Source organism: Hakea prostrata, chromosome 2 (genome assembly GCF_041222555.1).
Source record: "Hakea prostrata isolate BN-2017 chromosome 2, UWA_Hpros_2, whole genome shotgun sequence".
In the NCBI taxonomy this organism is placed as follows: domain Eukaryota; kingdom Viridiplantae; phylum Streptophyta; class Magnoliopsida; order Proteales; family Proteaceae; genus Hakea; species Hakea prostrata.
Window position 1 is genome coordinate 3921013 of NC_142601.1, and position 25002 is coordinate 3946014.

Below are 25002 nucleotides of genomic sequence, written 5' to 3' on the forward strand. Positions count from 1 at the left end.
AGGGGTACATGTAAGCAGAATATGCAGGTTGTTCAAGCATCAAACAAGAGCAAAGGAAAGAAGTGGGTGACTTTCGCTTGGATTTGGTGTGTGGCAGTGATCTCTTATAGCTAGCTATGACAAAATAAGAGGTGGAACCATGTCACGTTGTACAGTGGCAATGAGCTGTACGGACACCCCAAGTATGGGGGTGTGCGTCATGCTAGTGATGGTGGTTAGGAATTGCATCCATGAAGGGAATGTGGGTCATGCGGTAATGTGGATACATAGAGACGATCAAGGAAAAGAGGAAAGAGTGAATGTAGTCCAGTCTTTGGCTCACCTTTCCTTACGTTCTATCACGCTAGCTGTTGTGATCTAGTCTGGCCATTCGTGGGAATTGGAATGAGTGTGAAAAGTGTTGGAGATCAGGCGAGAGGAGTCAAGATATTCAACCGACTGGAACATTGAAGAGAGACATCATTAATTTTTTTTTTCTAAGGTGGTTTGTAGAATTCAAACCAAGGTGGAGATTATTGGGGTTGAGTATCTTGTATTATATGGGTCCATATAATTATAATTGAGTTGTATTTGTAATTGACATAGGATTTGGATCAATTATTAATACTGGGTTAAACTTATAATTATATTAAAATTATTGTTTTAAGTTTCCTAAATAGTTTATGTGGAATAACTTAGATGTATCAATCCCTTACAAGGATTGGTCCATCCCAAGAATAAAGATTGGGAGTAAACAAAAGGGTATCATTTTGTGAGTGTGAGAGTAGTATGAAATTTTTTAAAAATGGTTATATCTTTTTTTTCTCTCGGTAGACGTAGATAAAGTTTTATCGAATCACGTTAAATTATTCGTATGTATTTTACTTGTGTTCTTCTCCATTCATAGTTGTGCATCTGTATCCCAACAAAATTTGAATATTACATCATATCTTGATTATTTATTAATTTCTAGTAGGTATTACACCGTGACATGATAATATGATGATATTATGAAGACTTATAGTCCACATAGAGCATGAGAGACAAGCAAAGTTTAAAGTATCTCACGATACCATACGATACTAGCCGATACGTATCTATATTTGACCCAATCGATACGATACATCTTGATACGTCTCTCCATTGAATTACACTAGAATACATTAGCGAGAGTAATACAATACTCGATACAGGACGATACATCTCTTAAAATCACTTGATCGATACGATACTCGATACCGATACTTTAAACTTTGGAGACAGGACTTCAAAAAGAAAAGACTGGATTGCCAAAAAAAAAAAAAAACAATAAAGAAAACACTGTGTGAGAATTATGAAGACTTTATAACTCACATGGTCATTACTATTGGTTTATTATCGTATTTATTTTACTGTTTGACGTGGCAGAATCTCAATGATGAATAGGAGGGCTGATAATAGGACAGGTCAGATCTTATTAAAATATCAATGATACCATCGGTCCATCAGTCACCAGCATGGGCTGTGCTATACTGGGCCCTCCCCCAAATTTTTTAAATTTCTTTCTATTTATTTATTATTATTATTTTATATAATTTTATAATAATCATGTTTAATGTGTGAAATATTAGCACAGTTCCACATGCCCCCCTCCCTCCGAGTTTCCTTAAATTTCTTCCATTATCTTATCAAAAATTTGAAAATTTTATCTCTAATTTTCTTTAGGTGTGTGAAATATTAATACTTGGATTAACAATGTTATTTTTTTTTTTTTTGCCAACCACGGTTTTCAAGGCTTTGCCCTGACTAATCCGGTGTTCGATACCGGAACTTTGCTTAAGCGGACTAAGCTGCTTACCACTTGGACCAACCCCCATTGGTAGGTGTTTTATAAAATCTATATTAAGTTTCAAAATTAGTTTTTATATTTATTTTATTTAATTATTTTGTTAGTGTGTGGGACCCATGAGTTAAGGGTGATAATGAGGCACCATGAGTAAAGGAGACCCTTCATAACCTTGGTTATGAGGCTCTTCATGACATTGGTCATGTGTCTTAAAGGTCTTGATTATGGTGGTGTGGTATGCTTATTTGAAAGGTGGAATTTACTTAAGTTCTAACTTTTGACCATCAATTCTCATTTTAACTTCATGATCATTCATGGTCATTACCATGAGTGGGGTTAAGGTTATTGAATGGATTAAATCCAATTCATTGCCTTAAGAATCCTAAGGGGTGTAAGGTGAGGTTTGAACCTATATAAACCCAACCCTTCATTGCATGTGGGGTGTAATAGAGACACACCTCACTCTCACATTAATTGTGTTACAAAGTTAATTTATTTATTTGAGTTGTCTAAGTGTTGTGCTCTAGTTTTTGGCTCCTTGAAGGGACTAGAAGAAATACCTCATCTTCTAGTTTAATGTTGTTTTATCTTGGAGGTGGTGTGATGAAGAACCCTTGGTAGTAAGGTGCATCAATTACCTTAAAGACAACACTCAAAGTGTGACTCAACCTCATTGATCGGTGGTTCGTTTGGTTGCAACATCAAGTTCTCCAGATTGGCTAAAGATCTTCATCTCTCAATTGTGTTGCAATTTCATTTTTTGTATTTTATAGAATTTGTAATACAATTACCCCAACAAACAATTAGATAAAATTTTTAAGGATAAATATATTGGATGGAAAATTTATCATGTGGTCATCAATTTGATCTCCTTGTATGTTTTGTGGGATTTTTATTTGTGGCAGCAGCTGTTGCCTACCCCTGCTGCCAACAACCATGATTTGGCCATATTGTTAGAACCAAGAGACCAGAGGCACAGTATAGACAGACCAATTACAGAATCAAGAAGAAACAAATATATAAAATATTCTTTATATCAGAATCACTTACCCGAATGTAGTAGAATGAACGAAAGGAAAACAGCACGAACTTTCATAGGGTGAGTTGAGGTGTACGAACTGTACTTTTCCTTAAGGTATTTGTCCAACGCCCCCTATTTATGGCTCCCGTCGTTGGTTTGACCTTGACGTTCTTACCTCAAAGATACAACAACTCTTAGATCCGAAGGCAGCACTCCAACGGAGTCTACTTGCAAAGGAGATCCGAAGGTAATACACAGCACCGAATGAAGAAAACAAAAGAAGGAATTTTCTAACACTAGATTTTCGAAATTATGTTTTTCACCAAAAACCGGAATTGCCTCTTGTTCAGAGCTTAACTCTATTTACTAACTCGTATGGACACCTTCAGAGGGCCGCATATGTACGTAAGGTCATTGCAGAGAGTGTGTGAATTGCGGTATGATCGATCAACTCTCTACTCAGCAAAACCCAAAGCGTGGGTTTTTTAGATCCATGACCCGCTTTCTAGATCCATGACCCACGAGTGTCTGGCTTTTTGCCAATTTTCTTGCAAAGTTATTGAAAATTTCTTTTTCAACATTGAGGCTGCGTTTGTTTGCAAATGTGTGGGAAAAAAAAATATGTGGGTCCCATATGTAGTGGGGGTGATGGAGAAGAAACAGAAATGAAAGTGTTTTGTGGAAAAATGATAATGGTGGGTCTTATTTTTTACTTTTCCCAACATATTCACAATGTCCCACCAAATATGTGGGGTTTTAAAATGACTTGGGGTGAGAAAGTTGGACTGCCACATCAACAGAAGAAAACTTGTCTCTCACTTTCTCACCCCAAGCAACCAAATAATTTATCATTTTCAGATTTAAGGGAAAAGTAAGAAATCTATATTCTTTTCAAGAATTTTTCCACCCTTTTTTTCCATTTATTCCAGCGAAACAAACGCACCTGAGAGAAACCTTAGGGTGACATTTTTTCCATCACATACTTATGAAGGAATTTAGCTCTAATCACTCACAAAGTAAATCTCCATCATAAATATATGATAGTGGAATGTTAAGACAAAGTTATCTTCTATCCTAACACCCCTCCACTTAGAAGTATGAATTTTTACCATTCAACCAACCTTCCATTGGTAAAAGAAAACCATTGAGTACATGAAAATTACTGATATGTAGGTGCAATGGTGCAACGTGTTGGATGGACGCTGCATGAATTTCATAAAAAAATTTCACCATATCGCAACCGAGCAGCTCAAATCACCATGTGTATACAGACAATCAACTTGCGGACTCTGAGGCATTAAAGAAATCACAAAAGTGACGGAAGGGTGGTGGCCATTAACCAATGACTTGCTTTCCACTTCAGTAATTTGCGAGAGAGTCTTCTTCTGCAACTTCTACCCCATACCTCTCACCCGTGCCTTCCATGTTCAAGCACACAGCACCACAGTGCGCGCTTGCTCTTTGTCTAATTTTTTAAAGATTAAGCCACCATGGCAGCGCTTAATAAAGTGAACAATGTACATTTGTACCTTCCATCTGCGGCAAAAAGGGTGCGCAGGATAAGCAATAATAGTAGCAGCAATAGCGGAACGGTCGGTGTTGGTTTTGGTTTTAGAGATTTAAATAGTGAAATCTCTCTCCCGTGGATGTAGCCTGTAGGTAACCTCGAATATTTTGGTTAGTGAATCATGTAAAATCTCGTGTTCCCTTTTTTTGTATTGTTTGATTTGGGTGATTTCGGTTAGTGAACGAAGGCTCTTGGATTGGTTGTTGTTGCTGCAGTGCTGGTGCTGGTGCCGCCACGAAGGCTCTGTTGCTGGCTTTCTGCTGCCATGGCGAGAACCAACGGATCAGTGGCCCTCAACAGTAGTAGTTGCGGTGAAAAAGGAGAGAAATTCTCGGTTGGATTCAGAGATGGTTGGGGGCTACTAACTTGCGCATATTTCGGTATGATTTTCCCCAATTTCGGCTCCCGTAAAAATTTGGCTTCTCCTCCTCCAAAAAAAGCGTTATCTTCTTCTCCTCCTCCTCCTCCTTCTTCTTCTTCTTCTTCTGGATTCAAAGAAGGCCGTTCGGCCGACATGGGTTCTGAGAATAAAGACTACCGGAACGACAAGGACTGTCTGCCGTCGTTGCTGTTGAACCGACAACAAGCACAATCTCTTACATTGTTTACATTGCCTACAATCTTGACGCTTGGTCGCGTTGCCGCTGTGCCGCTCCTCGTTTGGAGTATGTTTCATCTTTGTCTTTCTTGTTCAAATAAAATTCATGGGTTCTCGATGCAACGATCCATTTTTCTGTATTTCTCTGTATCCCTGGCCTTCTTTCTGTTTTGGTTGAAAAAGTTTTGAATGTGCGAGGAAGGAGACGTTTAGGGTATTCTTTTTGAGTTGCATTTATTGAATTTCATATTTATGATCCAAGTTTGTCTACTTGGGTGAAAAGAACTGAAAAGGATTCTATCCCTTTTCAAATTTTGAACTTTTCTACTCCTGATGTGCTACCATTTTTCTTTAATGATGATACATGTCTCTTCCGTTGCATGCTCACAATTTGATTCTGCTGATTGAAATGCAACCTGCTAGTGGCCTAGTGCAACCAAGAAAAATAAAGAGCTAAGGTTTCTTGTTCTTTTTTTTTTTTCTTCCTTTTCCTTCCTGGAAGGCTGGAAATCACGACAAAATCTTCGTAGGGTTCAAAAGTTGTTATTTGTATACATTGAATTATCCATATTTAAAGATGTAATTTTAAAGTTTAAATAGGAGATGTAGGGTTCATACAACTTAGTATGGAGACTATTGATACCCAAATCCAATATTGCGTTAGGTTATCGTTTCTATCTTCTTGGTTTTGGGGACGTCCACAAGATTGTTTTCCAATACCAATTTGATGATATACTTTATTGTCCTTCATCCAGAAGATTGTTTCCAATTTGATGATCTGCTGTTGCTCGCTTGCTCTTCCTCCAGATGATTGTTTTCACTATCTGCTGTTTCACATTGATTCATTGTCTTGCTCTCTCACTTCAAGGTTGAGATTGAGTTAGGTAAATCGGTTAATTAACTAGTTTCTATCCCCCTCTTCTTGTCCCAGCAAATATAAAATCATCAAAGTGCAAGCTGACTGATTTATGAATATGGTGGACAGCTATTCTTATTTGTGTCTTTTTGCTTGAGACTATCCAAGATGAGGGCAAATTATCAGGAATTGTATAATTGACTAATTGATTTGCTGATTTATTTCTAATTTGACTAAATGTGCCAATTCTCTTTTTGACAAAAAAGGTTTCAGTTACTGCATTATGTTCTGAATTGGTCTCTTTGCCCCAAGAAAGGAAGTGTGTTGAAGATCATGTTATAATCCATTTTCTTCTAGGCATGTTCTTTAGAAGAATCATCAAAGTGCAAGCTGACTGATTTATGAATATGGTGGACAGCTATTCTTATTTGTGTCTTTTTGCTTGAGACTATCCAAGATGAGGGCAAATTATTGGGATTTGTATAATTGACTAATTGATTTGCTGATTTATTTCTAATTTGACTAGATGTGCCAATTCTCTTTTTGACAAAAAAGGTTTCAGTTACTGCATTATGTTCTGATGGTCTCTTTGCCCCAAGAAAGGAAGTGTGTTGAAGATCATGTTATAATCCATTTTCTTCTAGGCATGTTCTTCAGTGGATTCTTCTACCAGTCATTAACTTTAACTTGATTGCAAAAACTTGGGAACCTAGGACTCGTGGGTAATTTGTGGTGTCTTTTGAGGCATAATGGAACGTCCAATAGTGTTCATTTTCTTGGCAGCATTGGAGAGAATGATTGTTGGCCTACATGAAGCTACTATCTACCATTTGATCATTGATGGGGTTTAACTGTAGTTATTGGATGAAAAACATTTTTGAACTTGAAGTCGATGGAGATACTTGTTATTTAATTGTGAAGATGGGATCTATACGTCACAACAATATCTCATTTCAATGGAGAGCGAGATTATGCAACTCTATGACAGATTGGTTTACTAGAAGAGATGGCGCTTGGTGAAATTTGTTATATGAGGGGCACCAATTGAAGAATAAAATTAGGAATGATGCAGTCAATGTTTTTATTTTCTGATTAGTTGTAATAGTAATATATGTTATATAAATGTGTACTTATATGCTTTAGGATTTTCCTGTACTGATGTTCTATCTCTGTATTTTCTAGTTCCTGCAATGCATTGTGATTTGTTGTTGCAGTGCAGCTGCCATAACTAGTTAAGACAATCATATTTTTCTTCAATAATGCTGGAGTAGAGAGGCAATTTGTGCCTTTTACAGACCTTTCAAAATCTTGGAGGTTGTTTTCTGGTCGAATCCTAAGCTCTCTAAAGCTGAACAAAGATCAGTCATTTACCGGGTTGCTGCCTTTTGTTGGTTGAACTAAATCTGTGGTTAACCCCACAAAAAAGAAAAAGGATAACAAATTCTTGCTATTTATTGAGGCGGGGTGGGACAGTGTATTGCTTAACAGTATACCTGAGTGAGATTAGGAGATTAAACATAGCAAGTCGTTTAATGAGATAATGACATCTCTAAGATTGCCGCTCCTAGTCTATTACTATATTTGCTTTCCTCTTTCTGCTTCTATCAAGTTATTGATAAAATAATGATATTTTCTATGATCGTTCACATTCTCTGCATATATAGTCCTTAGTTTTTCTGTATATGGATGCTGGTAGATTATGCTGAAGAACTGCTGGTTATAATTGTTGTTTAGCTAGTAAGAGTAGTGCTTTCTTTTCAAGATATAGAATATAAATCCTTCAGCTTTTAATGGATTTCTCCCTTCCACACCCACCCTCCCTTTTGGCTGTTGAAATTAGAGCTTATGTGTGATTCCATGATTATCTATGGGTTTGGTGATTGCGAAGGTATAGAGTATGTTAAATGTTTAAATTTTTTTCGCTTCTTTTTGTATTTGATCTTTTGCCTAGTTTAATGCAGTTACCACTCTCTGAAATCTCTATGTTGATGTAGCTAATATATTGAATTTGTTCAGCATTTTATGTGGATGATTGGTGGGGGAAAAGTGCGACAACCATTATTTTCATTGCTGCTGCAATTACAGATTGGCTTGATGGTTACATTGCCCGGAAGGTACTCAACTTCTGATTGATCCTCAGTTCCACAGTTTGTATGATGATGTTTCCATTGCTGTCATTTTATTTCATTCTAGTCTCTTGAACGTTCCTACTTTTCAGATGCGATTAATCACAGCATTTGGTGCATTTTTGGATCCAGTCGCTGACAAGGTTCTTGCTTCTCCCTATAATCACCCCCACCACCAAAATAAATAAATAACTAAAAGAAAGAAAGAATAAAGAAATTTGTTGAGCTAGTTGATTCTTACAAGGCATGGTTTTCAGGTCAAGAAAAAGAGAAAAGAAAGGAAAACCTTGAAACATTTATGCTTGTTTTCCTTTAATTATTTTGTTCATTGATGCAGCTTATGGTTGGCGCGACATTGGTGCTATTGTGTACCAGACCATTAGAAGTTGCTGCGATATTTGGAGAAATACCATGGCTACTGACAGTACCTTCAATTGCCATAATTGGTAGAGAGGTGATTCCCTGATTACTTTTTCATATTGTATTCTCATGACACTGCTTTGATGAGTAAAGCAGAAATTCTTTTGGCTCCAGGATTTTTAGTTGGCAATATAATCAACCAGAGATTTTGTTACCAACAATGACGAAAATTGAATATATAGAGTTGTAGTGGATTTTAGATGTCAACAATCAGAATATGTTAATATATGCTAATATACATACCACAATAATGGATTAGAAAATTTGACCTGGTTGCAGTAATTTAGCTGTGGAAAAAAATAACCATTTGAAGAAGATATATGAAAGATATGACTTGAGAATCACACACAAGCATTGATTAGCATCCAAGTGACCCACTAGGCAGCAACTATATTGAACAGCCATTCATATGTTCTCTATAGACTTGAAAAAAACATTAGTTTAGATTTTGATTATTCATTTTCCTTCCTTTTATTTTGGGATCGGTTGTAATCTTTCTCTTAGTTTCGATCTACATTTCCGCTGTTACTGTAGAGTGATTTTCCACTACACTCTACATTTGATTATTCTATTGGTATCATTTTCCGCACTCTGATTTTGTTCTTGATTATATTATTGTAAATGTGGGAGGTTGATTTCCTCGATACTAGTCTTTGGGGCTGTGGATCACACACTCGGGTATGCCAGATAGGGTACCGGCTGGGTGGATGTGACAGAGTGGTATCACCTTATTCATAGTAAAATCCATATGCTTACTAGCTGATACTCCCCAAATACAACTCAGATCATGACTAGAATTAGTGTAAACCAACTAGTAATCAAATTGGCTACTTAATTGACCAATACTTGACTTAGAACTACTCCTAAACGAACTCCGGTTGTTTGAAATCCTAAACCAAGTAGAATGACATGGCGACAGAAAGTCAACTCATAACAGAACTGGATTTGTAGATTCCTAGTCCAACATGAATTATGACACATAAACATTGTTAAGATGGGAGAACAAACTGGAAACAACAATAACCCAGCCTTACCCACATAAATGGGGTTAGCTACATGGATACGGCTAAGACAAAACTTCAAAAGAAAGGGAACTCAACAACAATAAGAAGTGCTACTCAAACAATCTAACTAGAGCTGGCTATAGGGATCATTACCCGCCAATGGACACTATTTGATGTCATACATGAGGCAAGGCCTAAACTATGCACGTCTCTCCTAACTGCTTCTCCTAGGATCATCCTAGCCCTTCCCCTGAGAACTTTCTGATCAACGTAGTGTGAGGTGGAATCACAAACAATATGAAATCTTCCACAAAAATCAGCATCTTGAATATTCACTGCTTCATGTGGAATATTTTCCTTAACAATAACAACCTCATCTAGTATCAAAGCTGCAGTCTGCCTTTACTATCTTCTTTGAGTTCTAGAATCTTATCTTCCTAGTTTCAACACATAATTTTCTGCTTGTTGAATTTCTTTCTTAATATCTTCCTGAATTGTCTCCTCTTTGTGTTTTCACTTACTCAACTGTAAGCTTTGGTTCTTGAAGTGAAGGAAAATCTTCTACCCTGGAAAGAACTTGATTTTCACCTTGAACCATTGATTCCTCTATGATTTCTATCCCCTCGTCCCTTCACAATCCAAAGCAAACTTGCATCAGAGAACTAGATTCCCCTTTGTTTTCTCGTCTAAACTGATAGGCTTCTCTGCTTTAACTATTTCCTTCATTCTTTCTTCAGTGATGCAAAGTAGAGGTCAAATTTTAGACTTCCAACAATCCCCAGTTAGCACACTGAATTTTGTTGATGAATGCTTCAGGTTGTTTTATTCTTCAAAAGCCTCGTCATAGTAATCTTGTCAAAGGTTGAGCTTTCTATGGATGTGTTTATGCTCCAGTTCGAGTGAAAGTGCAAAACTTTGAAGGTTCGGTGTGTACCATTCATGGAACGAGTTCCTCTATTGTGGATTGTCTTTACTTCTTCTTTCCTGGTTGGCCTAGGTTACCATGTTTAGTTGTTTTACTTTCCTAGTCTGAATAGGAAAGCTTCTATTGTAATACCATCTCATCTTCTTCCCTTCATCTTTTTTTATCACTGGTTCCATACCCTGATATTGATACAAAATTCTCTTCCCCTGGTTAATATATATAAATCACTTTTTTAGCTTCCTTATTAACTAGGAAACCATTTGTTTTAGGTTCTGATTATTTGCAGCTCTGTCTACTCTTTTGTTTTTTTTATAATAAAATTACAGAACTGCCTTTAAACTTTTAATTTGAGTTGTTTAACACTTGGGTGGTCCTGTAGTGACCTGTGACCCCAGCACCAACCTGCCTGTTTTTGGAGAGTGCCAACTTGACTCAAATAGTTACTTAGTAAAGAAACAAAAGCTTTAACTGACTAGCATTCTTTCTAGACTAAATTAATTTGATTTCTGAGGCACATGTGCCCCACATGATGTGCAGAATTAAGATCCCAAATATGGGCTCATAAAAGAAGTGCATTACATTAATAAACCCAAACATAAAGGTCCCATGGTCGATGGTCCCAGCTATGAGCGAAAATAAAGTCTTATGAGGCTTGGACAATCTTTAGTCTTTAGTGCTTCACTGATGGTGCACCTCCATTGGAAACAAGAGGCTTTAAGATTAGTATATTGAAAACTGAGTATTCAATGTGTAACTCTAATCAGAGAGAGAGATACTGGAAAATGTTATATCAAATATCTAGGGTCTATCATACATAAAGAAGGTGAAATAGATCATATGATTCACACAGAAAAGTGGGATGGATGAAACTAAAAGGGTCTGGCTGGAGTGTTGTGTGATCGAATTTCATCATTTCATAGAAGCAAACAACTTGTGTTCCTTTAATGCTGCAAGGTAAGTTTTATAGGACTGGTATCTGATGTGCTATGATGTGTGGAGGAATGTTGGGAAGTTAAGAAATACCCGAAGCTGATGGACGTGTTGCGAAACTAAGAAGGAAAAAGTGAGCATTTGCAAGGTTGCAAAGAATAACATGCCCAGTCTGGGCCTTGTGATAAGTATGTCCAGATAGAGCTGTTGGAGGTCAAGTGTCAATGTCATTGACATCATGTAGCTACGGTTTTCCTGTTTTCCGGGGTATTGTTGTCCTGATGCTTTCACCTTACACTTAAATTTTTCACTAACTGAACTTTCAATATTTCATCATTTTTCATTTTTCTTCCTTTCTTTGTTTTGGAAGGACATGTAGCCAACCCCAGCTAGTTGGGAGAAGGCTTTGATGTTGTTGTGGCTGTTCCTGGTTTGGTGTGTTCCCTTCATCCTCATTCTTCTGTCGACATTGTTTCTGATGAACACTTCAGTTGGTCAAAGATCAGTGACTTTTTTCTTCTTGACCAACCTTATAAATGCTCAAACTTTCTACATAAACCCACATCCCCCTTCTCTTTTTAAGATTGTTCCTGCAGTAATTGTTGGTGCTTGTTCTTGTGATAGTTTTTTTAAGATTTTTATATCATTAGAAGGTATCTCAATGGTTAATTGCTTTCCCTTTTGTTTCCATAGATAACCATGTCAGCAGTAAGGGAATGGGCTGCTACGCAAAATAGTAAATTTCTCGAGGTTCTTTTGCACCCATATCTCTCTACCATCTCTTACCATTTTGCATAACCATTGGATGCTAATTGTTATTAGAAAGTTTGACTTATCAGGCTGTTGCTGTAAATAATCTTGGGAAGTTGAAAACAGCTACACAAATGACTGCACTAACTGTGCTCTTGGCTACACGAGACAGCAGGTAACACTATAGTATAATAGTATTTCTTAATGCGTAATCATGGAGGAAAGAAAATTTCTGATATTGGATGGTGAAAATTCTTTAATTAGTTTCCTCTTTTTTTTTTTTTCTTTTCTTTTCAAATTACAGTCTAACAGGGTCAGGAATGCTAGCTGTCTCTGGTATTATTCTGCTTTATATCTCAGCTGGACTTGCTGTGTGGTCATTGGCTGTGTACATGAGGAATATACGGAGAGTATTGCTGAAGTAATTTCGTCATCTATTCCTAAGGTTGGTCATGAGAGGGTTATTACTCTGGGTCCATGCTAGAATCATTTCTGGATTTCTTCTTTTAATTGGAGTAACCCAGTTTGATGACAAATCTGTACTCGATCTGTGTCCACGGAAGTAGGACTTCTTCAGATAAAATAGCTGACAGGGAAGCTGCTTCCCCAGTAGTCGCAATATTTTAGATTAGTTTCCATTGAAACTGGCCTGGAGGAGTGGATAATCCATATTTTGGTTGTTTCACTTTCATTGATTAAGAAGTGAGGATTAGGGCTGACAGTAGGATGTGTAACAGTCTCAAAAGTTTTTATTCTGGAGTAAGAAAGGTTCACCTTCATACCATTGTAAGATAATTTGGATGTTCAGTGGAAGGCATTATCTGGAATTTGTTTGGTTGTAATGGCAATTGGTCGTGGGAAGTGGTTTCTTCATCATGGAGGGTCTTCAGCACATCTGCTTGCCCAGAATAGTTCTTTTAGAGCATTGTCACTGCCATCTTATGTGGAGAAAGATCGAGTTCATTTAATAGGCCTATAATTGTTGAAGATCTTTGGGAAGGTGTCAATAGAAATTGAATTAATTGTGTATGTAAACAAGGATGATTAAATTAAACATACTTAAGATTATCTTGCTGTAGGTAATATTGGGATGAAATTTAGTTGTAGCCTTTATGGCAGGAAGAAAAAAAAAGTAGGAGGAAGAAAGCATAAAGCAGATTGAATTGTTTAATATTTTTGGGTCTTCTCTGTTTTCATATGGATTCATTGGCATTTTCTTGTTCAGCCTGCTTTAACCTCTTTATTTCCATTCATGATGAAGAGGTTGTTGATGCTGTCGTAGAGCACTGAGTTCAGCCAATGCCAGTATTCAGTTTTTAGAGAAATGGAAAAAATGGGATTGTTACCCAGCTTAAAAACCACTTCGGCTGTCCTGCCTCAGCCCGCCAATTCCCTTTTTTAAGCTTTCCAACAACATCCATTTGAGTAGTAAGGTGATCTGCTACATTGTTTCCCTAAGTGTGTGATTGAAGATGATGTTAGCGAAGGTTGAAGCAAGCTTCCTTGAGTCATGAATGATTGATCTTAACTTCCAGCTTGCTTGTCTCCTATAATAATCTTATAATAGATTCATATCTTGAGCCAAGATCAAGGCTTTCTTTAATTGCCAAGGCTTCAGCTACCATTGCTGACTGATCTCCACAACAGTCGTGAAAACAGAGAATCATTCATTCTTCCATGAGTATCTCTAAGAATTCCCCGGTAGCCTGCCTGAAATGAACTGTTTGCTGTTTCAGTCTTGACCCATCCACATTTAATTTTAGCCACCTCTCTTGTGGAGCTTCCCATTTGATCGTTAAAATTTCCATTTCAGGATTCTCCCCCTGTTATCCAACTGCTGCTGCACCCATTTGAACTATTCCTGTTGGACTTGTGATGGGTCTCCCATATGGCATTGTTGTAATCAAGCCATATTATCCACAAAGCCTGGTGCAGAAGGAGGTTTTTTGCTGCTCTTGAGTGCTTTGTATGAACACATCATAACCTGACGTTGTTTTCCGAGAACGCTCTTGATTTTACACCCCTTTGCTATGTTGTTGACACTTTGCCAAGTATAACCTTCCAAATGAATTTCTGAACTTTGGGTAGTAGATGTAGGTGCCAAAGTTTTAACCCAACCTTTGGATGTTGTTCTTCTTGGTTCTTCAAACCCAACTTGTAAGAGACCAAATGATTTTATCTTCTAACTCAAAACTTGGTAAAGGAACTTTCAGAATTGCATTCTCAAATTCTGGGGCCACCATTGTTTTATAAGATCTCTGTTCCATGTTCTTTGTTGAGCATTGATGAAGAAAAAAAAAACTTTAGATGGTGCATCCAGAAGGAGAGCAAATGGAGCTTTTAGTGATGGTAATGTTTTATCTGGGATCCACTACTCTAGCCTCGGATTGATGTTTTCACCATTCCTAATAAGATGTAACAGTCCTCCTCATGTCAAAAAAAGGTTCTTTGCATGGGATACGAGGGCAAAAAACTTCGTTTTGCTAAATTGGCAAAATTACTTTTTATTTTATTGTTTCGGTTGATTAAAATGATTTCTTTTCTTTTTATCTTTTTCTATCCCTTTATTTTCATCCTCTTAGTATCAAATTCATTATGTGTCATTTGGTGTATTCTAGATTTCTTTATTTTCTTATATTGAGGTGAACCAGAGTAAAATCTTTCTTTTTCTTTCTTGTTTTCTATTCGATTATGTGTGATTTGATCATTCTGATCCTATTTGAAGACTAACGGTATTAGGGATAATGGATTTGACCGTTGAATTAATATTAAAAGGTACTCTAAGGGGTGGGATTGAATTTTTTTTGATAAAAAAACACCTCTAATCAATTTAACAGTTTCGTGTAAAAGATAGAAGAAAAAAAAAAAATTTTCATGTAATCATGTTTAAGGGTGTCAATTAGGTATCGAAACCGTTTAAATGTACCGAACCGTGTCATTTAAAACTATATCGTACGGCACCGTTTCAAATTCGGTAGGGTATGTACCGAAAACCGTTTCTCGATCACATTTTGGTATGGGTCCTCTACCCATTTCATCCGTTTTGGGTTTTTGTGATTTTCTTTTCAACTTATACCCTAACATTTGCTTTGCCTTTGTTCCATGCTTTGAGCTTCATTTTGTTTTTGGGCTCCTTGTCTGCTTGGTGGTATCTTGTCTTTGTATCTCTATTCTCTATTTGGTTCTGGTCGTTTTCTCGGGTAGTTGTTTCTGGATTTTCCTGCAGCCTCATTTGACGTTGATTATAGGTTGGGCCTGCTAGCCCACTCGTTTTGTCGCCCTTTGCATCGGTGTGAATCTAGGCATGTGTTGAGATCCGTCTTTTGTTTGCATTGCAATAAACAATCTTTATTTTATATTAATTTCACGGATCTCCTTTAGTATTTTATGATGAACAGTAGTTCAGGTATCTTATATGTGGGTTTGGGGGGGGCCTTTGATTAGATAGCTTTCTCATATCGTCATGCCGTTTTTTTCATCCGATTTTATCCGATTATTCGCCCGCTTTTTAATTTGTTTTCATTCGTACGTATAATATCGGTTGATCGGTCCGTTACGGGCGCCGAATTGACACCTTTATTTGTTTTTGGTTTTGGTGTTTTGGAAACAATTTTTTTTGGTAATCGTTTTGGATTATTAAACCAACTAAAGCTTCTCTGGACTTGGATTGAAATACCGAGTGGTTTTTTTCCCCGACGATTTATGTTCCATTCTCGTGTTATTTCTTGACTTGATTGAATTACGGTTTATGTAATCATGTTTCTGATCCCTGTTATTCAAAAGATAGAATGAGATTTCGTATTTAAAAGCTTCTGTTCTGGGTGCCGGAGCAATTTGCAGAAAAAGGACCTGATAAATTACGGGTTTTTGAATTCTCGCCATGAGTGTACAAAATCCCACCGCAGATATAATATAACTTTAGGTGGAATTTAATGGAGCTTAGTCCAGTTGGGAGATGACATTCAACCATCCTCGTTAAGGGGATGAGGATAACGAAGCCTCTGAAAAATCAACTATCAACTGTCGATGTCACTGGGCGTGTCCAACGAGCTCTCTCAAGCTTGTATCGCTCCGATGGAATGGATTATGGTGCTTATGGTCACCTCATACAACACTGCACCGATCACCGCCTCGTTCGCCCAGGCAAGCAAATCCATGCCCGCATTGTTCTTCACTCCGTCATCCCTGACAACTTCCTTGCTTCAAAACTCCTCACTTTTTACTCAAGGTCTGGCTTTCTTTTCGGAGCCTTCAAGGTGTTCGATAAAATTCCCCACAAAAATATATTTTCATGGAACGCAATGCTTATTGCATGTTCCTTACACAACAAACATGAAGAAACTCTCAAGCTCTTCTCTTCTCTAGTTTCGTCTTCAACAGCCACTCTTGTACCCGATAATTTTACGATTACCTGTCTTCTAAAGGCCCTGTCAGCTGTGCTTCCGGATTCAGGTTTGGGTATGGAGATTCATTGTTTTACGCTTCGACATGGGTTGGAGTCTGACATCTTTGTGCTGAATGCTATAATAAGTTTCTATGCTAGGTCCGGAAATTTGAACCTGGCTAGGAAATTGTTTGATGGGATGCTACATAGAGATATTGTGTCTTGGAACTCCATGGTTTCTGGTTATTCTCAAGCTGGAATGTATGAGGATTGTCTGAGTCTTTATGGGGAAATGGAAAATTTGCCTGGTTTGAGACCTGATGCAGTAACGGTGGCAAGTGTCATGCAAGCTTGCGCTCATTTGAAGGAACTTGCCTTTGGCATGAAAGTTCATCAGGATGTATTTCGGAACGGAATTGAGCTGGATGCTGTAGTCTGCAATTCCATCATTGGGATGTATGCAAAATGTGGGAGTTTGGACTATGCTAAGGAACTACTTGAAGAGATGACTGAGAGGGATGAAGTTACTTATGGCTCAATGATTTCCGGGTACATGCTTCATGGGTATGTTGATGAAGCAATGGAGTTATTTTTGAAGATAGAAAACCCCGCATTGAGTACATGGAACGCTATGCTTTCTGGTCTGGTTCAGAATAATCATCATGAAGGCATTCCTGAACTACTGCTAAAGTTGCAAGCTGCAGGCCTCAGACCGAACTCTGTGACACTTTCAAGTGTTCTTCCCACCTTTTCATATTTTTCAAACCTAAAGTACGGGAAACAGATCCATAGTTATGCCATTAGGAATAACCTTGATGAGAACGTCTATATGGGTTCAGCCATAATTGACACATATGCAAAATCTGGGTTTCTCCGGGGGGCTCACAAGGTCTTTGAGCAATTGAGGACTAGAAGTTTGATTGTTTGGACTGCTATAATCTCGGCATATGCAGCGCATGGGGATGCAAATTCTGCAGTTTCCCTGTTTAGAGATATGCTCACGAATGGGATCCAGCCTGACTCGGTCATATTCACTGCAGTATTGGCGGCTTGTGCGCATGCTGGAGTGGTTGATGAAGCTTGGAAAATCTTCAATACTATTTTGTCAGGGTTTGGAATCCAACCTACAGTTGAGCATTACGCTTGCATGGTCGGAGTGCTTAGTCGTGCTGGAAACCTCTCTGAAGCAGCTGAATTCATTTCCAAAATGCCTATCGAGCCAAATGCTAAGGTATGGGGTGCATTGCTCAATGGTGCATCAATTTCTGGGGATGTTGAACTTGGCAAATTTGTTTTCAAACAATTGGTTGAGATTGAACCTGAAAACACTGGGAACTACATCATTATGGCAAATCTATATTCCAGGGCTGGGAGATGGGATGAAGCTCAGAGGATTAGAGAAAAGATGAATGTAACAGGGTTGAATAAAACCCCTGGTTGTAGCTGGATAGAAACGAATGGTAGACAACAGACTTTCATTGCTGGGAATGTGTTAAACTGGATGGCAGAAGAGATTTATGAGATGCTTGAAGGATTAACTGAGTTGATCAGAGAAGAAGGTTATGTGCCTGTAAATGAGTTACACGAGGAGTGTTTATAGTTCACCATGAAATTCAAACATTGATAAATATGAAATAATTTTAGTCTTTCAAACTTCTCAGAGGCAGATTCTGCTTTGGATCTCATCCACCTATGAGATACTTTATTTGTCAAAAATATAGTCCTTTAAAGCAACAATAATCTTGATCCATGTGTTAATCAACAGTATATCAAAATCAGCTTATAGGTGAAGTGCTTAAGACTAAGAGTGTCCAACTTTATTTTTTTGGCAGTGGGGTGGGGCTGTGTGGTGGAATTCAGTTATTGCTGTTGATCTTGATCATTGAAATGGGGGCTTTGACAGGATGTTTTGGGAACACAGAAACTAGGTACTGGGTAATTTGGTGAAAATTGAAATCTGAGAGCTGCTTGGGGATCCGTAAACAATCTTTTTGTTACATCAAATGATGTGTTGTCCACAGTAATTGTTTTGTAGTTCGAATTTCTTGAACATGATTTAGTTAAAATCTGAGTTGTATCAGTGTTGTTTCAGTAGACAGTCCATTCAATAGGTGGGAATTCAATGTCACCATTAGGCTTTTCATTCTGTTGGGATCCGTGAATTTTTTATACATCAAATGTCTTGTTGGCTAGAGCCAGCTGTTTTGTAGTTCGACTTGAACATGATTTATTTAAAATCAGGAGCTGCATCAGTGGTCTGATTACTGAGCCACGGCCCCAGAGATCTAAATTTCCACTCTCTGGTGTAGTGTAAATTGATTCTACATTGACAGGTTCAGCTCTTGATCTGTTACTGAGGTTGATCTTCTAATTAGTGCTCTTTTTGGTAATTTTTTTGATAGATATTCCTAGACTTCAAGTTCTTGGGTAACAGAAAGGATATGTAAATCTCTCGAAGATTCTTCCTACCAAACCTTTGTGTACAGATGAAGTGAACAATGTTAGGATCTCCAGCTTGAATTTCATAAATATTTTATTGTCAATTTACTCGAATTAGAATTCATACTAAATGAACTTTCATGATTGAGCTTGCTGAGTGCAGTGTGATGGGCGACAAAATGCCCAATAAGTGCTGTGGAAGTTTGAGCTTTCGCAGTTTCTTCAATAATTTCTGCCTTTTGAGGGACTTTTTATGGGGGAGAGGAGCAAAATATACTTTTCATCAGTCATCCATGTGAGCCCACCATCTCTCACTCACACTTTGTCTCCTTCGAAGTCACATACACACACTCTCCCTGTCTTCCACACAGTTACAGACAAAATCCAGGAAGAGAACAAGAAGAAAGAGGTGCCAGAGAATGAGAGGCTAACATCAATAAATGACCAATTGAGGATTATCAAATATATGTGCAAGCCATGAAAAGAAAACGACAGGAAGAATGCTCCAACCAGTCATATTTTTGGGGACACAACATCTCCACCTCCTCTAATCTTCATAGGCTAATTTTCTCCTGTCCGAATGAGAATTGAGAGTTTGGATCACCTCCCCGTCAGAGGAGTACATACTGTTCTTGTGGTGTTTCTCATTACATAATAAGAGTGAGGTCCAACATCTGAATTATTTCATTACTATTCATGTGAGCCCCACATCTTGTGTGGTAAAAAAATGTGAGGAGCAGTATGTGCTTTCCCAACGTAAAGGTGATTTGAACTAGAGAATTGAACAGGCAACAGGAAAGCTCTTCGGGATCAGATAAGTGTCTTCCATGTTCCTATAAAAGCCACACATTCTCACTTATATATGGTCAGTGTCAAACACACAGATGCAAAGTAATTGCTATGGAGGAGGAGGAGAAAATCTTGGCAGCCATCTCCACCCTCAACACCCTCCAATTCTCCCATCTGATAAATTCTGTGACATCGGAGTTCTGGCGTCAACAGCACCATCTCTTCTCCCTCCTGCAATCTCCCACTCGCTTCCCACTAACTCTTCACCATCTCCAAACTCTCTCACTTCACCAGAAAACTCTGCTAGTTGCTCGTTATCTGCTTTCCATGCTCACACACCTCACACGTTTCTTGGAAACCAACATACCAAACACATCCACTGCTCTCAGATTGAAAGACCTTGATGCTGCCTTGCTTCTCATGCTCCTTTGCCAAATCCACCAACAAGTACCCCAAGCTTTACAGAGGTTATCTCCAGCTCAATGGCGAAGTGTTCTCATGGATTACCACGTGGGTATTAGCTTGACGACTCTGGGTGGCCTTGGAGGGTCTAGTAGTGCAGTTTTGACTCCGTTTATCGATGTCGCGACAAGGTGTCGGACATTTTTAGAGGCAGCAGGTTGTAGGGAAGAGAAGGAGAGGGAGGTAGCGGCGTCGGTAGCAGCGGTTGTGGCGTTGCCATCGGTGGAGTTGAGTGGTGGCGGGGTAGAATGTGTCATATGTAGGGAAGAGATGAGAGAAGGGAGGGAGGTGTGTGAATTACCATGTGATCACTTGTTCCATTGGATTTGTGTGCTACCATGGCTGAAGAAGAAGAACACTTGTCCTTGTTGCAGGTTTCAGCTTCCCACAGATGATGTATTTGGTGAGATTCAGAGATTATGGGGGATTATCGTAGCCAAGAGTGGAATGCATTCTTGTGAATAGCAAATCCAATTCCAATATCAGATGCAAATGGAAACTTTCTTTGTATTATTCCTTTTAAGACGTGTAAGAAAGAAAAAATGATGACATCTATACTGTATGATAATAAGATTTGGGCTTTGATGAGAATACTGAGATATACAGATCATTAGTTTGCAAATTTCGAATCTATTTATGTGGTTTCTTCTAAATAAGTTGTTGACGATTGAATGTTCATAAATCCATCTGCTGCTAAAATGCAAACAGAGAAACGTTCATAAGAATCAGAATCTCCGGTTGTAGGGCTTGTTTTATTCACACTGCAGATTTTCTTAAGAGATCAAGCTGCATCAATGTATGTGTATCAAAACAGAGCATTATCTGCTTTTTCATCCAAGCGAATTTGGTGGCATTAGACATACCTACAATGGCTAGAGATTCTTTAAAAGCAAAATTTTGGAGAAGCAAGAAGTGCAATTCTGCACCGAAGGCTTTCAAGAATGTGCATTATACACCTTAGTAGTTTTCGTGTGGAACTTCTGTAATTGTGACGACGGGATTGAGATCAGTTTACAAATCTCCAGCTATAACTTTTCAGCCATTCAATCTTTTCATCCCTGAATGAACCAAAACATTTTGACCAAATTAAAGGTAAATTTAATAATTCAAAGGCTTCAGAAGGTGCAACAACTCTGATGGTGCAATTTTCAGAAGGTGAAACAGCTTTGTAGATAATAAAATGAACCTTCTCTTAGTGTCACAAGACAGTCGCTTCTTCAAAAAAGCTTCATACATAATTCATGCAAAAAGGTGAAGGAGTGCAAAGGAGATTTTTCTTATTTCTTCTCTCCTGCATCAAGAATCAGTATCAACCATCCAAGGCGAAGATTGGGGTAATATTCCTACCTGGGACCAACTTTTCCTGCATTGAGAACCAATATTAAACATCCCAAACGAAAGATTAGGGCTAAAATCTATAAATCCTAATAGTTTTTTTCATTGTATGAATGTTTGACATACAAACTCTCTGATCACCCTTTTTTGGGTAGAAGTTCTGAGTATATTGATTATATCATATAGGCTGCGGCTGCTGTTTGGTGAATCAATAAGCGTAATCGTGTCTGATGTGGACAGTCAGTTACTGATGTTAACTACTTCGTCAGTTCATCGACATATTTCTCCGGAAATGCTTAATGACTTGAGAGAACATTCTAAGATTATCAGCTTAAGGGTCGTACAGTCTGCACTCCTGCTGTCAATGAACAAGATGATCTGTTAAGACATTCACTGAAATCCTGTGTATTTAGCCATTTCTTCAGTGTGTTATGGTTCACCTATAAACAGAGGGTGAAGATTCTGAAGTGCCAACCAAAGTATATAATAGACACTAACACCGGAGAAGAAGCAGGAGCAGTGGCTTTGCCAAGCAATTTCAATGACCAGATTTGTGTTCAACAAAGCAACCGATTTCAACCTTTCAAAAATAGACTCTTAGGGAAAAGGCCTAACCCAATCCCTCACCTATTTAACTCAAATTGACTAGGAAGCTAAAATATACTCAAAATAATACTAACTACTGATGTGCTAGTCACCTGCTAACCTAAATTGAACTAGACTCAAATTTGACCACTAGTTCAATGGAACTAAAGTAAAACAACTCAAAATAAAAGCTAAAGAGTCATACCCAACTAAATCACCCATGTTTCAGGTCATTAAGTTGGTCCATTACTAGCTAAACCCATGTGGTCAAATGCCAATAACATGTATAAACCAACCCTAAGCTAGGAAAATGGATGACAATTGTGAAGCACATGTTTAAGGCCCACTCACTAGCACAATCAAAAGCAATAACAAAGATCATTGAGACAGGAGAATAATACCATTTCAACAAAGACTCCAGCAAATACAGCAACCATACAGAATATCCTAAAGAAAACACCATTTCCAGCTTACGGAAAACTCTGGGATGGAGTGTGGGATGTCCACTATAAAAGGGCATACCTAGCGCTTCTGCTAGTACAGGGTCTTCAGATAAGCTTAAAAACAGACTGAGGTATAGGGATTCCTCCCTACACCAGCAACATTATACAGTTGGCTTTTTGAAAGCATGCTTTAGCAATAAACTGCCTCCACCGAATAACATTTTCAATTTATCTTGTCCCTCCGCACTTCTTTTCTTTATCCATATCTAGACTAAACTTCCTCTTCCCTTATCAAACCTTTAGTTCCCTGCTATCTCATAAATCTAAACATATGAAAATTCAACAATAGCCATCGTTTAGACCCAAAATTGGAAACCATAAATCTTATGGAATCATAATCTACAAGATTTCATTGGTCTAACATCCAGCATCTCCAGATGTGTACCTATACTCCAGACAACAACATATAAAAAATAGCTATTCCACCCATTCAACTGGTGTGGCACTATGGCCTTCTAAAAACATTATTTTTCTACCTCTTGTACCTTTCAGAATTGATCTTAATCATTTGAGTTGCAGTACAATACCCTGGACTTAAAGCAGTAACTCAAAGATTATTTGTCATGGAATACCTCAGAAACAGAATCATTTAGCAGAGAGAAAATGGATGTTCAAGGTTGATTACTGAATCTCTTGGGAGTCATTTCCTGAATATATTAGATCCACACCAAAGGTGACTGAAACATCCAAGTGCTCACTAATACATGACAGGTTTTCTTCCCCCCTCTTAATTGAACTGAGAGTTCCATGGCCAGTCATATCCTACAGAAGACTAAATGAATTTCATGAAGGATACCATCAATAACACTACAATCCAGAGATTGGGGAGGAATAAAGTGCAATGTTTTCAATCAAATATTTTTTATAGTGCTTTTACTGCTCTGTGATTATGAAGGCATTTTGTTTACCAGTCATGGAATTAGTCATTCTTAATCTCAAGAATATCATCCAGACAAATTCCACAATGCTTATAAAACTAAAATTCTGAGAGTTAATCAAAGAGATATATATATCATGCCAAAAAGAATAACAGATTTCAACTATAGAAGGACATAACTGGGGGAAACCAACAAGAACAAAAATTTCCCATTGAAATTACATAAGAAAGAGGAATGAAGATGTGAAAAATTGGACTGGGACAGAGTAATTATTATCACAGTTTGGAAAAGTAACTACAGTTACCAGAAGCTAAATTACGCCTTGACTTCTTCTCTTGATCTTCTTGTCTTTCTTGCTGCGCTGCAACTCAGAATAGTTCAACCTTCAAAATTCATGTTCCTCCAGTTATGTCCCTCTTCATCTCTACCACAATTCGAACTCCAGATTCACCTTCTTTACCATTGGCTGCAGGGATAATCTTGTTTCTTGTTATTCTTTCTGTGACTGTAGTTTCCTTCTTTATCAAAATCCTCTCTTTCCGGTCTCCTCCCGCACTGGGGATATTCGTAACTGTGTTCTTCCAAAGAATTAACATATGGACCTCGCTTGGTGGCCTGTTCGCCTGCTTCAGCGTCTATTAAGACTCCGTCTTTCACCACCTTTCTCTGAGAATTTGTGCGTTTGCGGCGGTATCCTCTGAGTTCGTTATGAAACTTAACTAGCTCATCAAAGGCAGCGGAAGAGCGTTTTAGATATACAGAAACGGCTTGCGAAGCTCTAGGATTCTCGTTGATGAATTTTTGTAGAACCGAAGCAGATTTAGAGAGTGAGAGGGGCTTGGAACATTCGTCAATTCCTGCAATCGTCTTCATTATCAGGTAAACATTAATAAGGAGAAAAAGGCAACTACTCTTCTCTCTTGGATTTCGACTGAGACATTCGGAATTGTCCACTTTTCTCTCTAGGGTTTCTGCTACTTGGTTGATTGAGAATTTCTGAACCTACATCGGAGCGACGGCGAACGGCATGGATACTCTGATAATCTGATTCAAGGAATCCGAGTGAACTGGGCTATTGTTAAACCCAACTGGTTTAACCAGCTAAATCAATTTAAACCCAAGTTGAACCAGATCAGTTTGGTTTGATCTCGTCCATGAGTTCGGATCGGGATCAATTTTAACCCAACTGGAATCGGTTGCGGACTCGGCTGTCACCCGATTCATGGGAGAGGAGGGTTGGCTAGGTAGTTTTCGGTAAACTATGGCAATACACATTCATGAGTTCGGGTCGTCAATCCCTCATGTTCCTCTCACACTTCTTCATCACATGTTTTGGAGAGTTCAGATCACCTCATAGTCACGAGAGATGTACGTTCTCCATCGACACTTCTTTACTATAAAATAGAGATGGGGCTCACGTGGGAGTGTGACCCATTGAGAATCCAATTATGGTTATTTTGTGAGTTTAGATCACATACTGTGTGGGGTACACGCACATGTGAGATCTACTACATGGGCGTGGGCCCTACACACTATATATGGTAAAAACGCCAAAATAGCATATAGTTTTCCTTCGACGGAAAAGTGATCTAAACTCTTTTATTGTATGGTGAAGAAGCGTCAAGG

At 38.2% G+C, this 25002-nt stretch overlaps 3 protein-coding genes across 6 annotated transcripts; all 3 read left to right on the forward strand.

Annotated features, from left to right (window-relative positions):
• Positions 1-4157: 4157 nt before the first annotated feature.
• On the forward strand, positions 4158-13354 carry LOC149023333 (CDP-diacylglycerol--glycerol-3-phosphate 3-phosphatidyltransferase 2-like). 4 transcript variants are annotated; one of them, XM_089143878.1, is made up of 8 exons: positions 4158-4480; positions 4608-5057; positions 7863-7960; positions 8065-8115; positions 8310-8426; positions 11945-12001; positions 12091-12176; positions 12306-13354. In XM_089143878.1, exons 2-8 carry the CDS (start codon positions 4658-4660, stop codon positions 12424-12426), a joined length of 930 nt encoding a protein of 309 aa, XP_089000004.1. In that variant the 5' UTR covers positions 4158-4480; positions 4608-4657; the 3' UTR covers positions 12427-13354. The 4 variants fall into 4 exon arrangements, with proteins under 4 accessions (XP_089000004.1, XP_089000003.1, XP_089000002.1 ...); XM_089143877.1 differs by having other exon boundaries at positions 4159-4484; XM_089143876.1 differs by having other exon boundaries at positions 4159-4502; positions 12306-13353.
• A 2578-nt stretch (positions 13355-15932) lies between these two features.
• On the forward strand, positions 15933-18078 carry LOC149023334 (Pentatricopeptide repeat (PPR) superfamily protein). Its single transcript, XM_089142777.1, has one exon. It carries the CDS (start codon positions 15985-15987, stop codon positions 17983-17985), a length of 2001 nt encoding a protein of 666 aa, XP_088998903.1. The 5' UTR covers positions 15933-15984; the 3' UTR covers positions 17986-18078.
• Positions 18079-19687: 1609 nt separating this feature from the next.
• Positions 19688-20767, forward strand: SGR9 (RING/U-box superfamily protein). Its single transcript, XM_089143879.1, has one exon. The coding sequence runs from the start codon at positions 19725-19727 to the stop codon at positions 20538-20540; it is 816 nt and encodes a 271-aa protein (XP_089000005.1). The 5' UTR covers positions 19688-19724; the 3' UTR covers positions 20541-20767.
• Positions 20768-25002: the final 4235 nt, after the last annotated feature.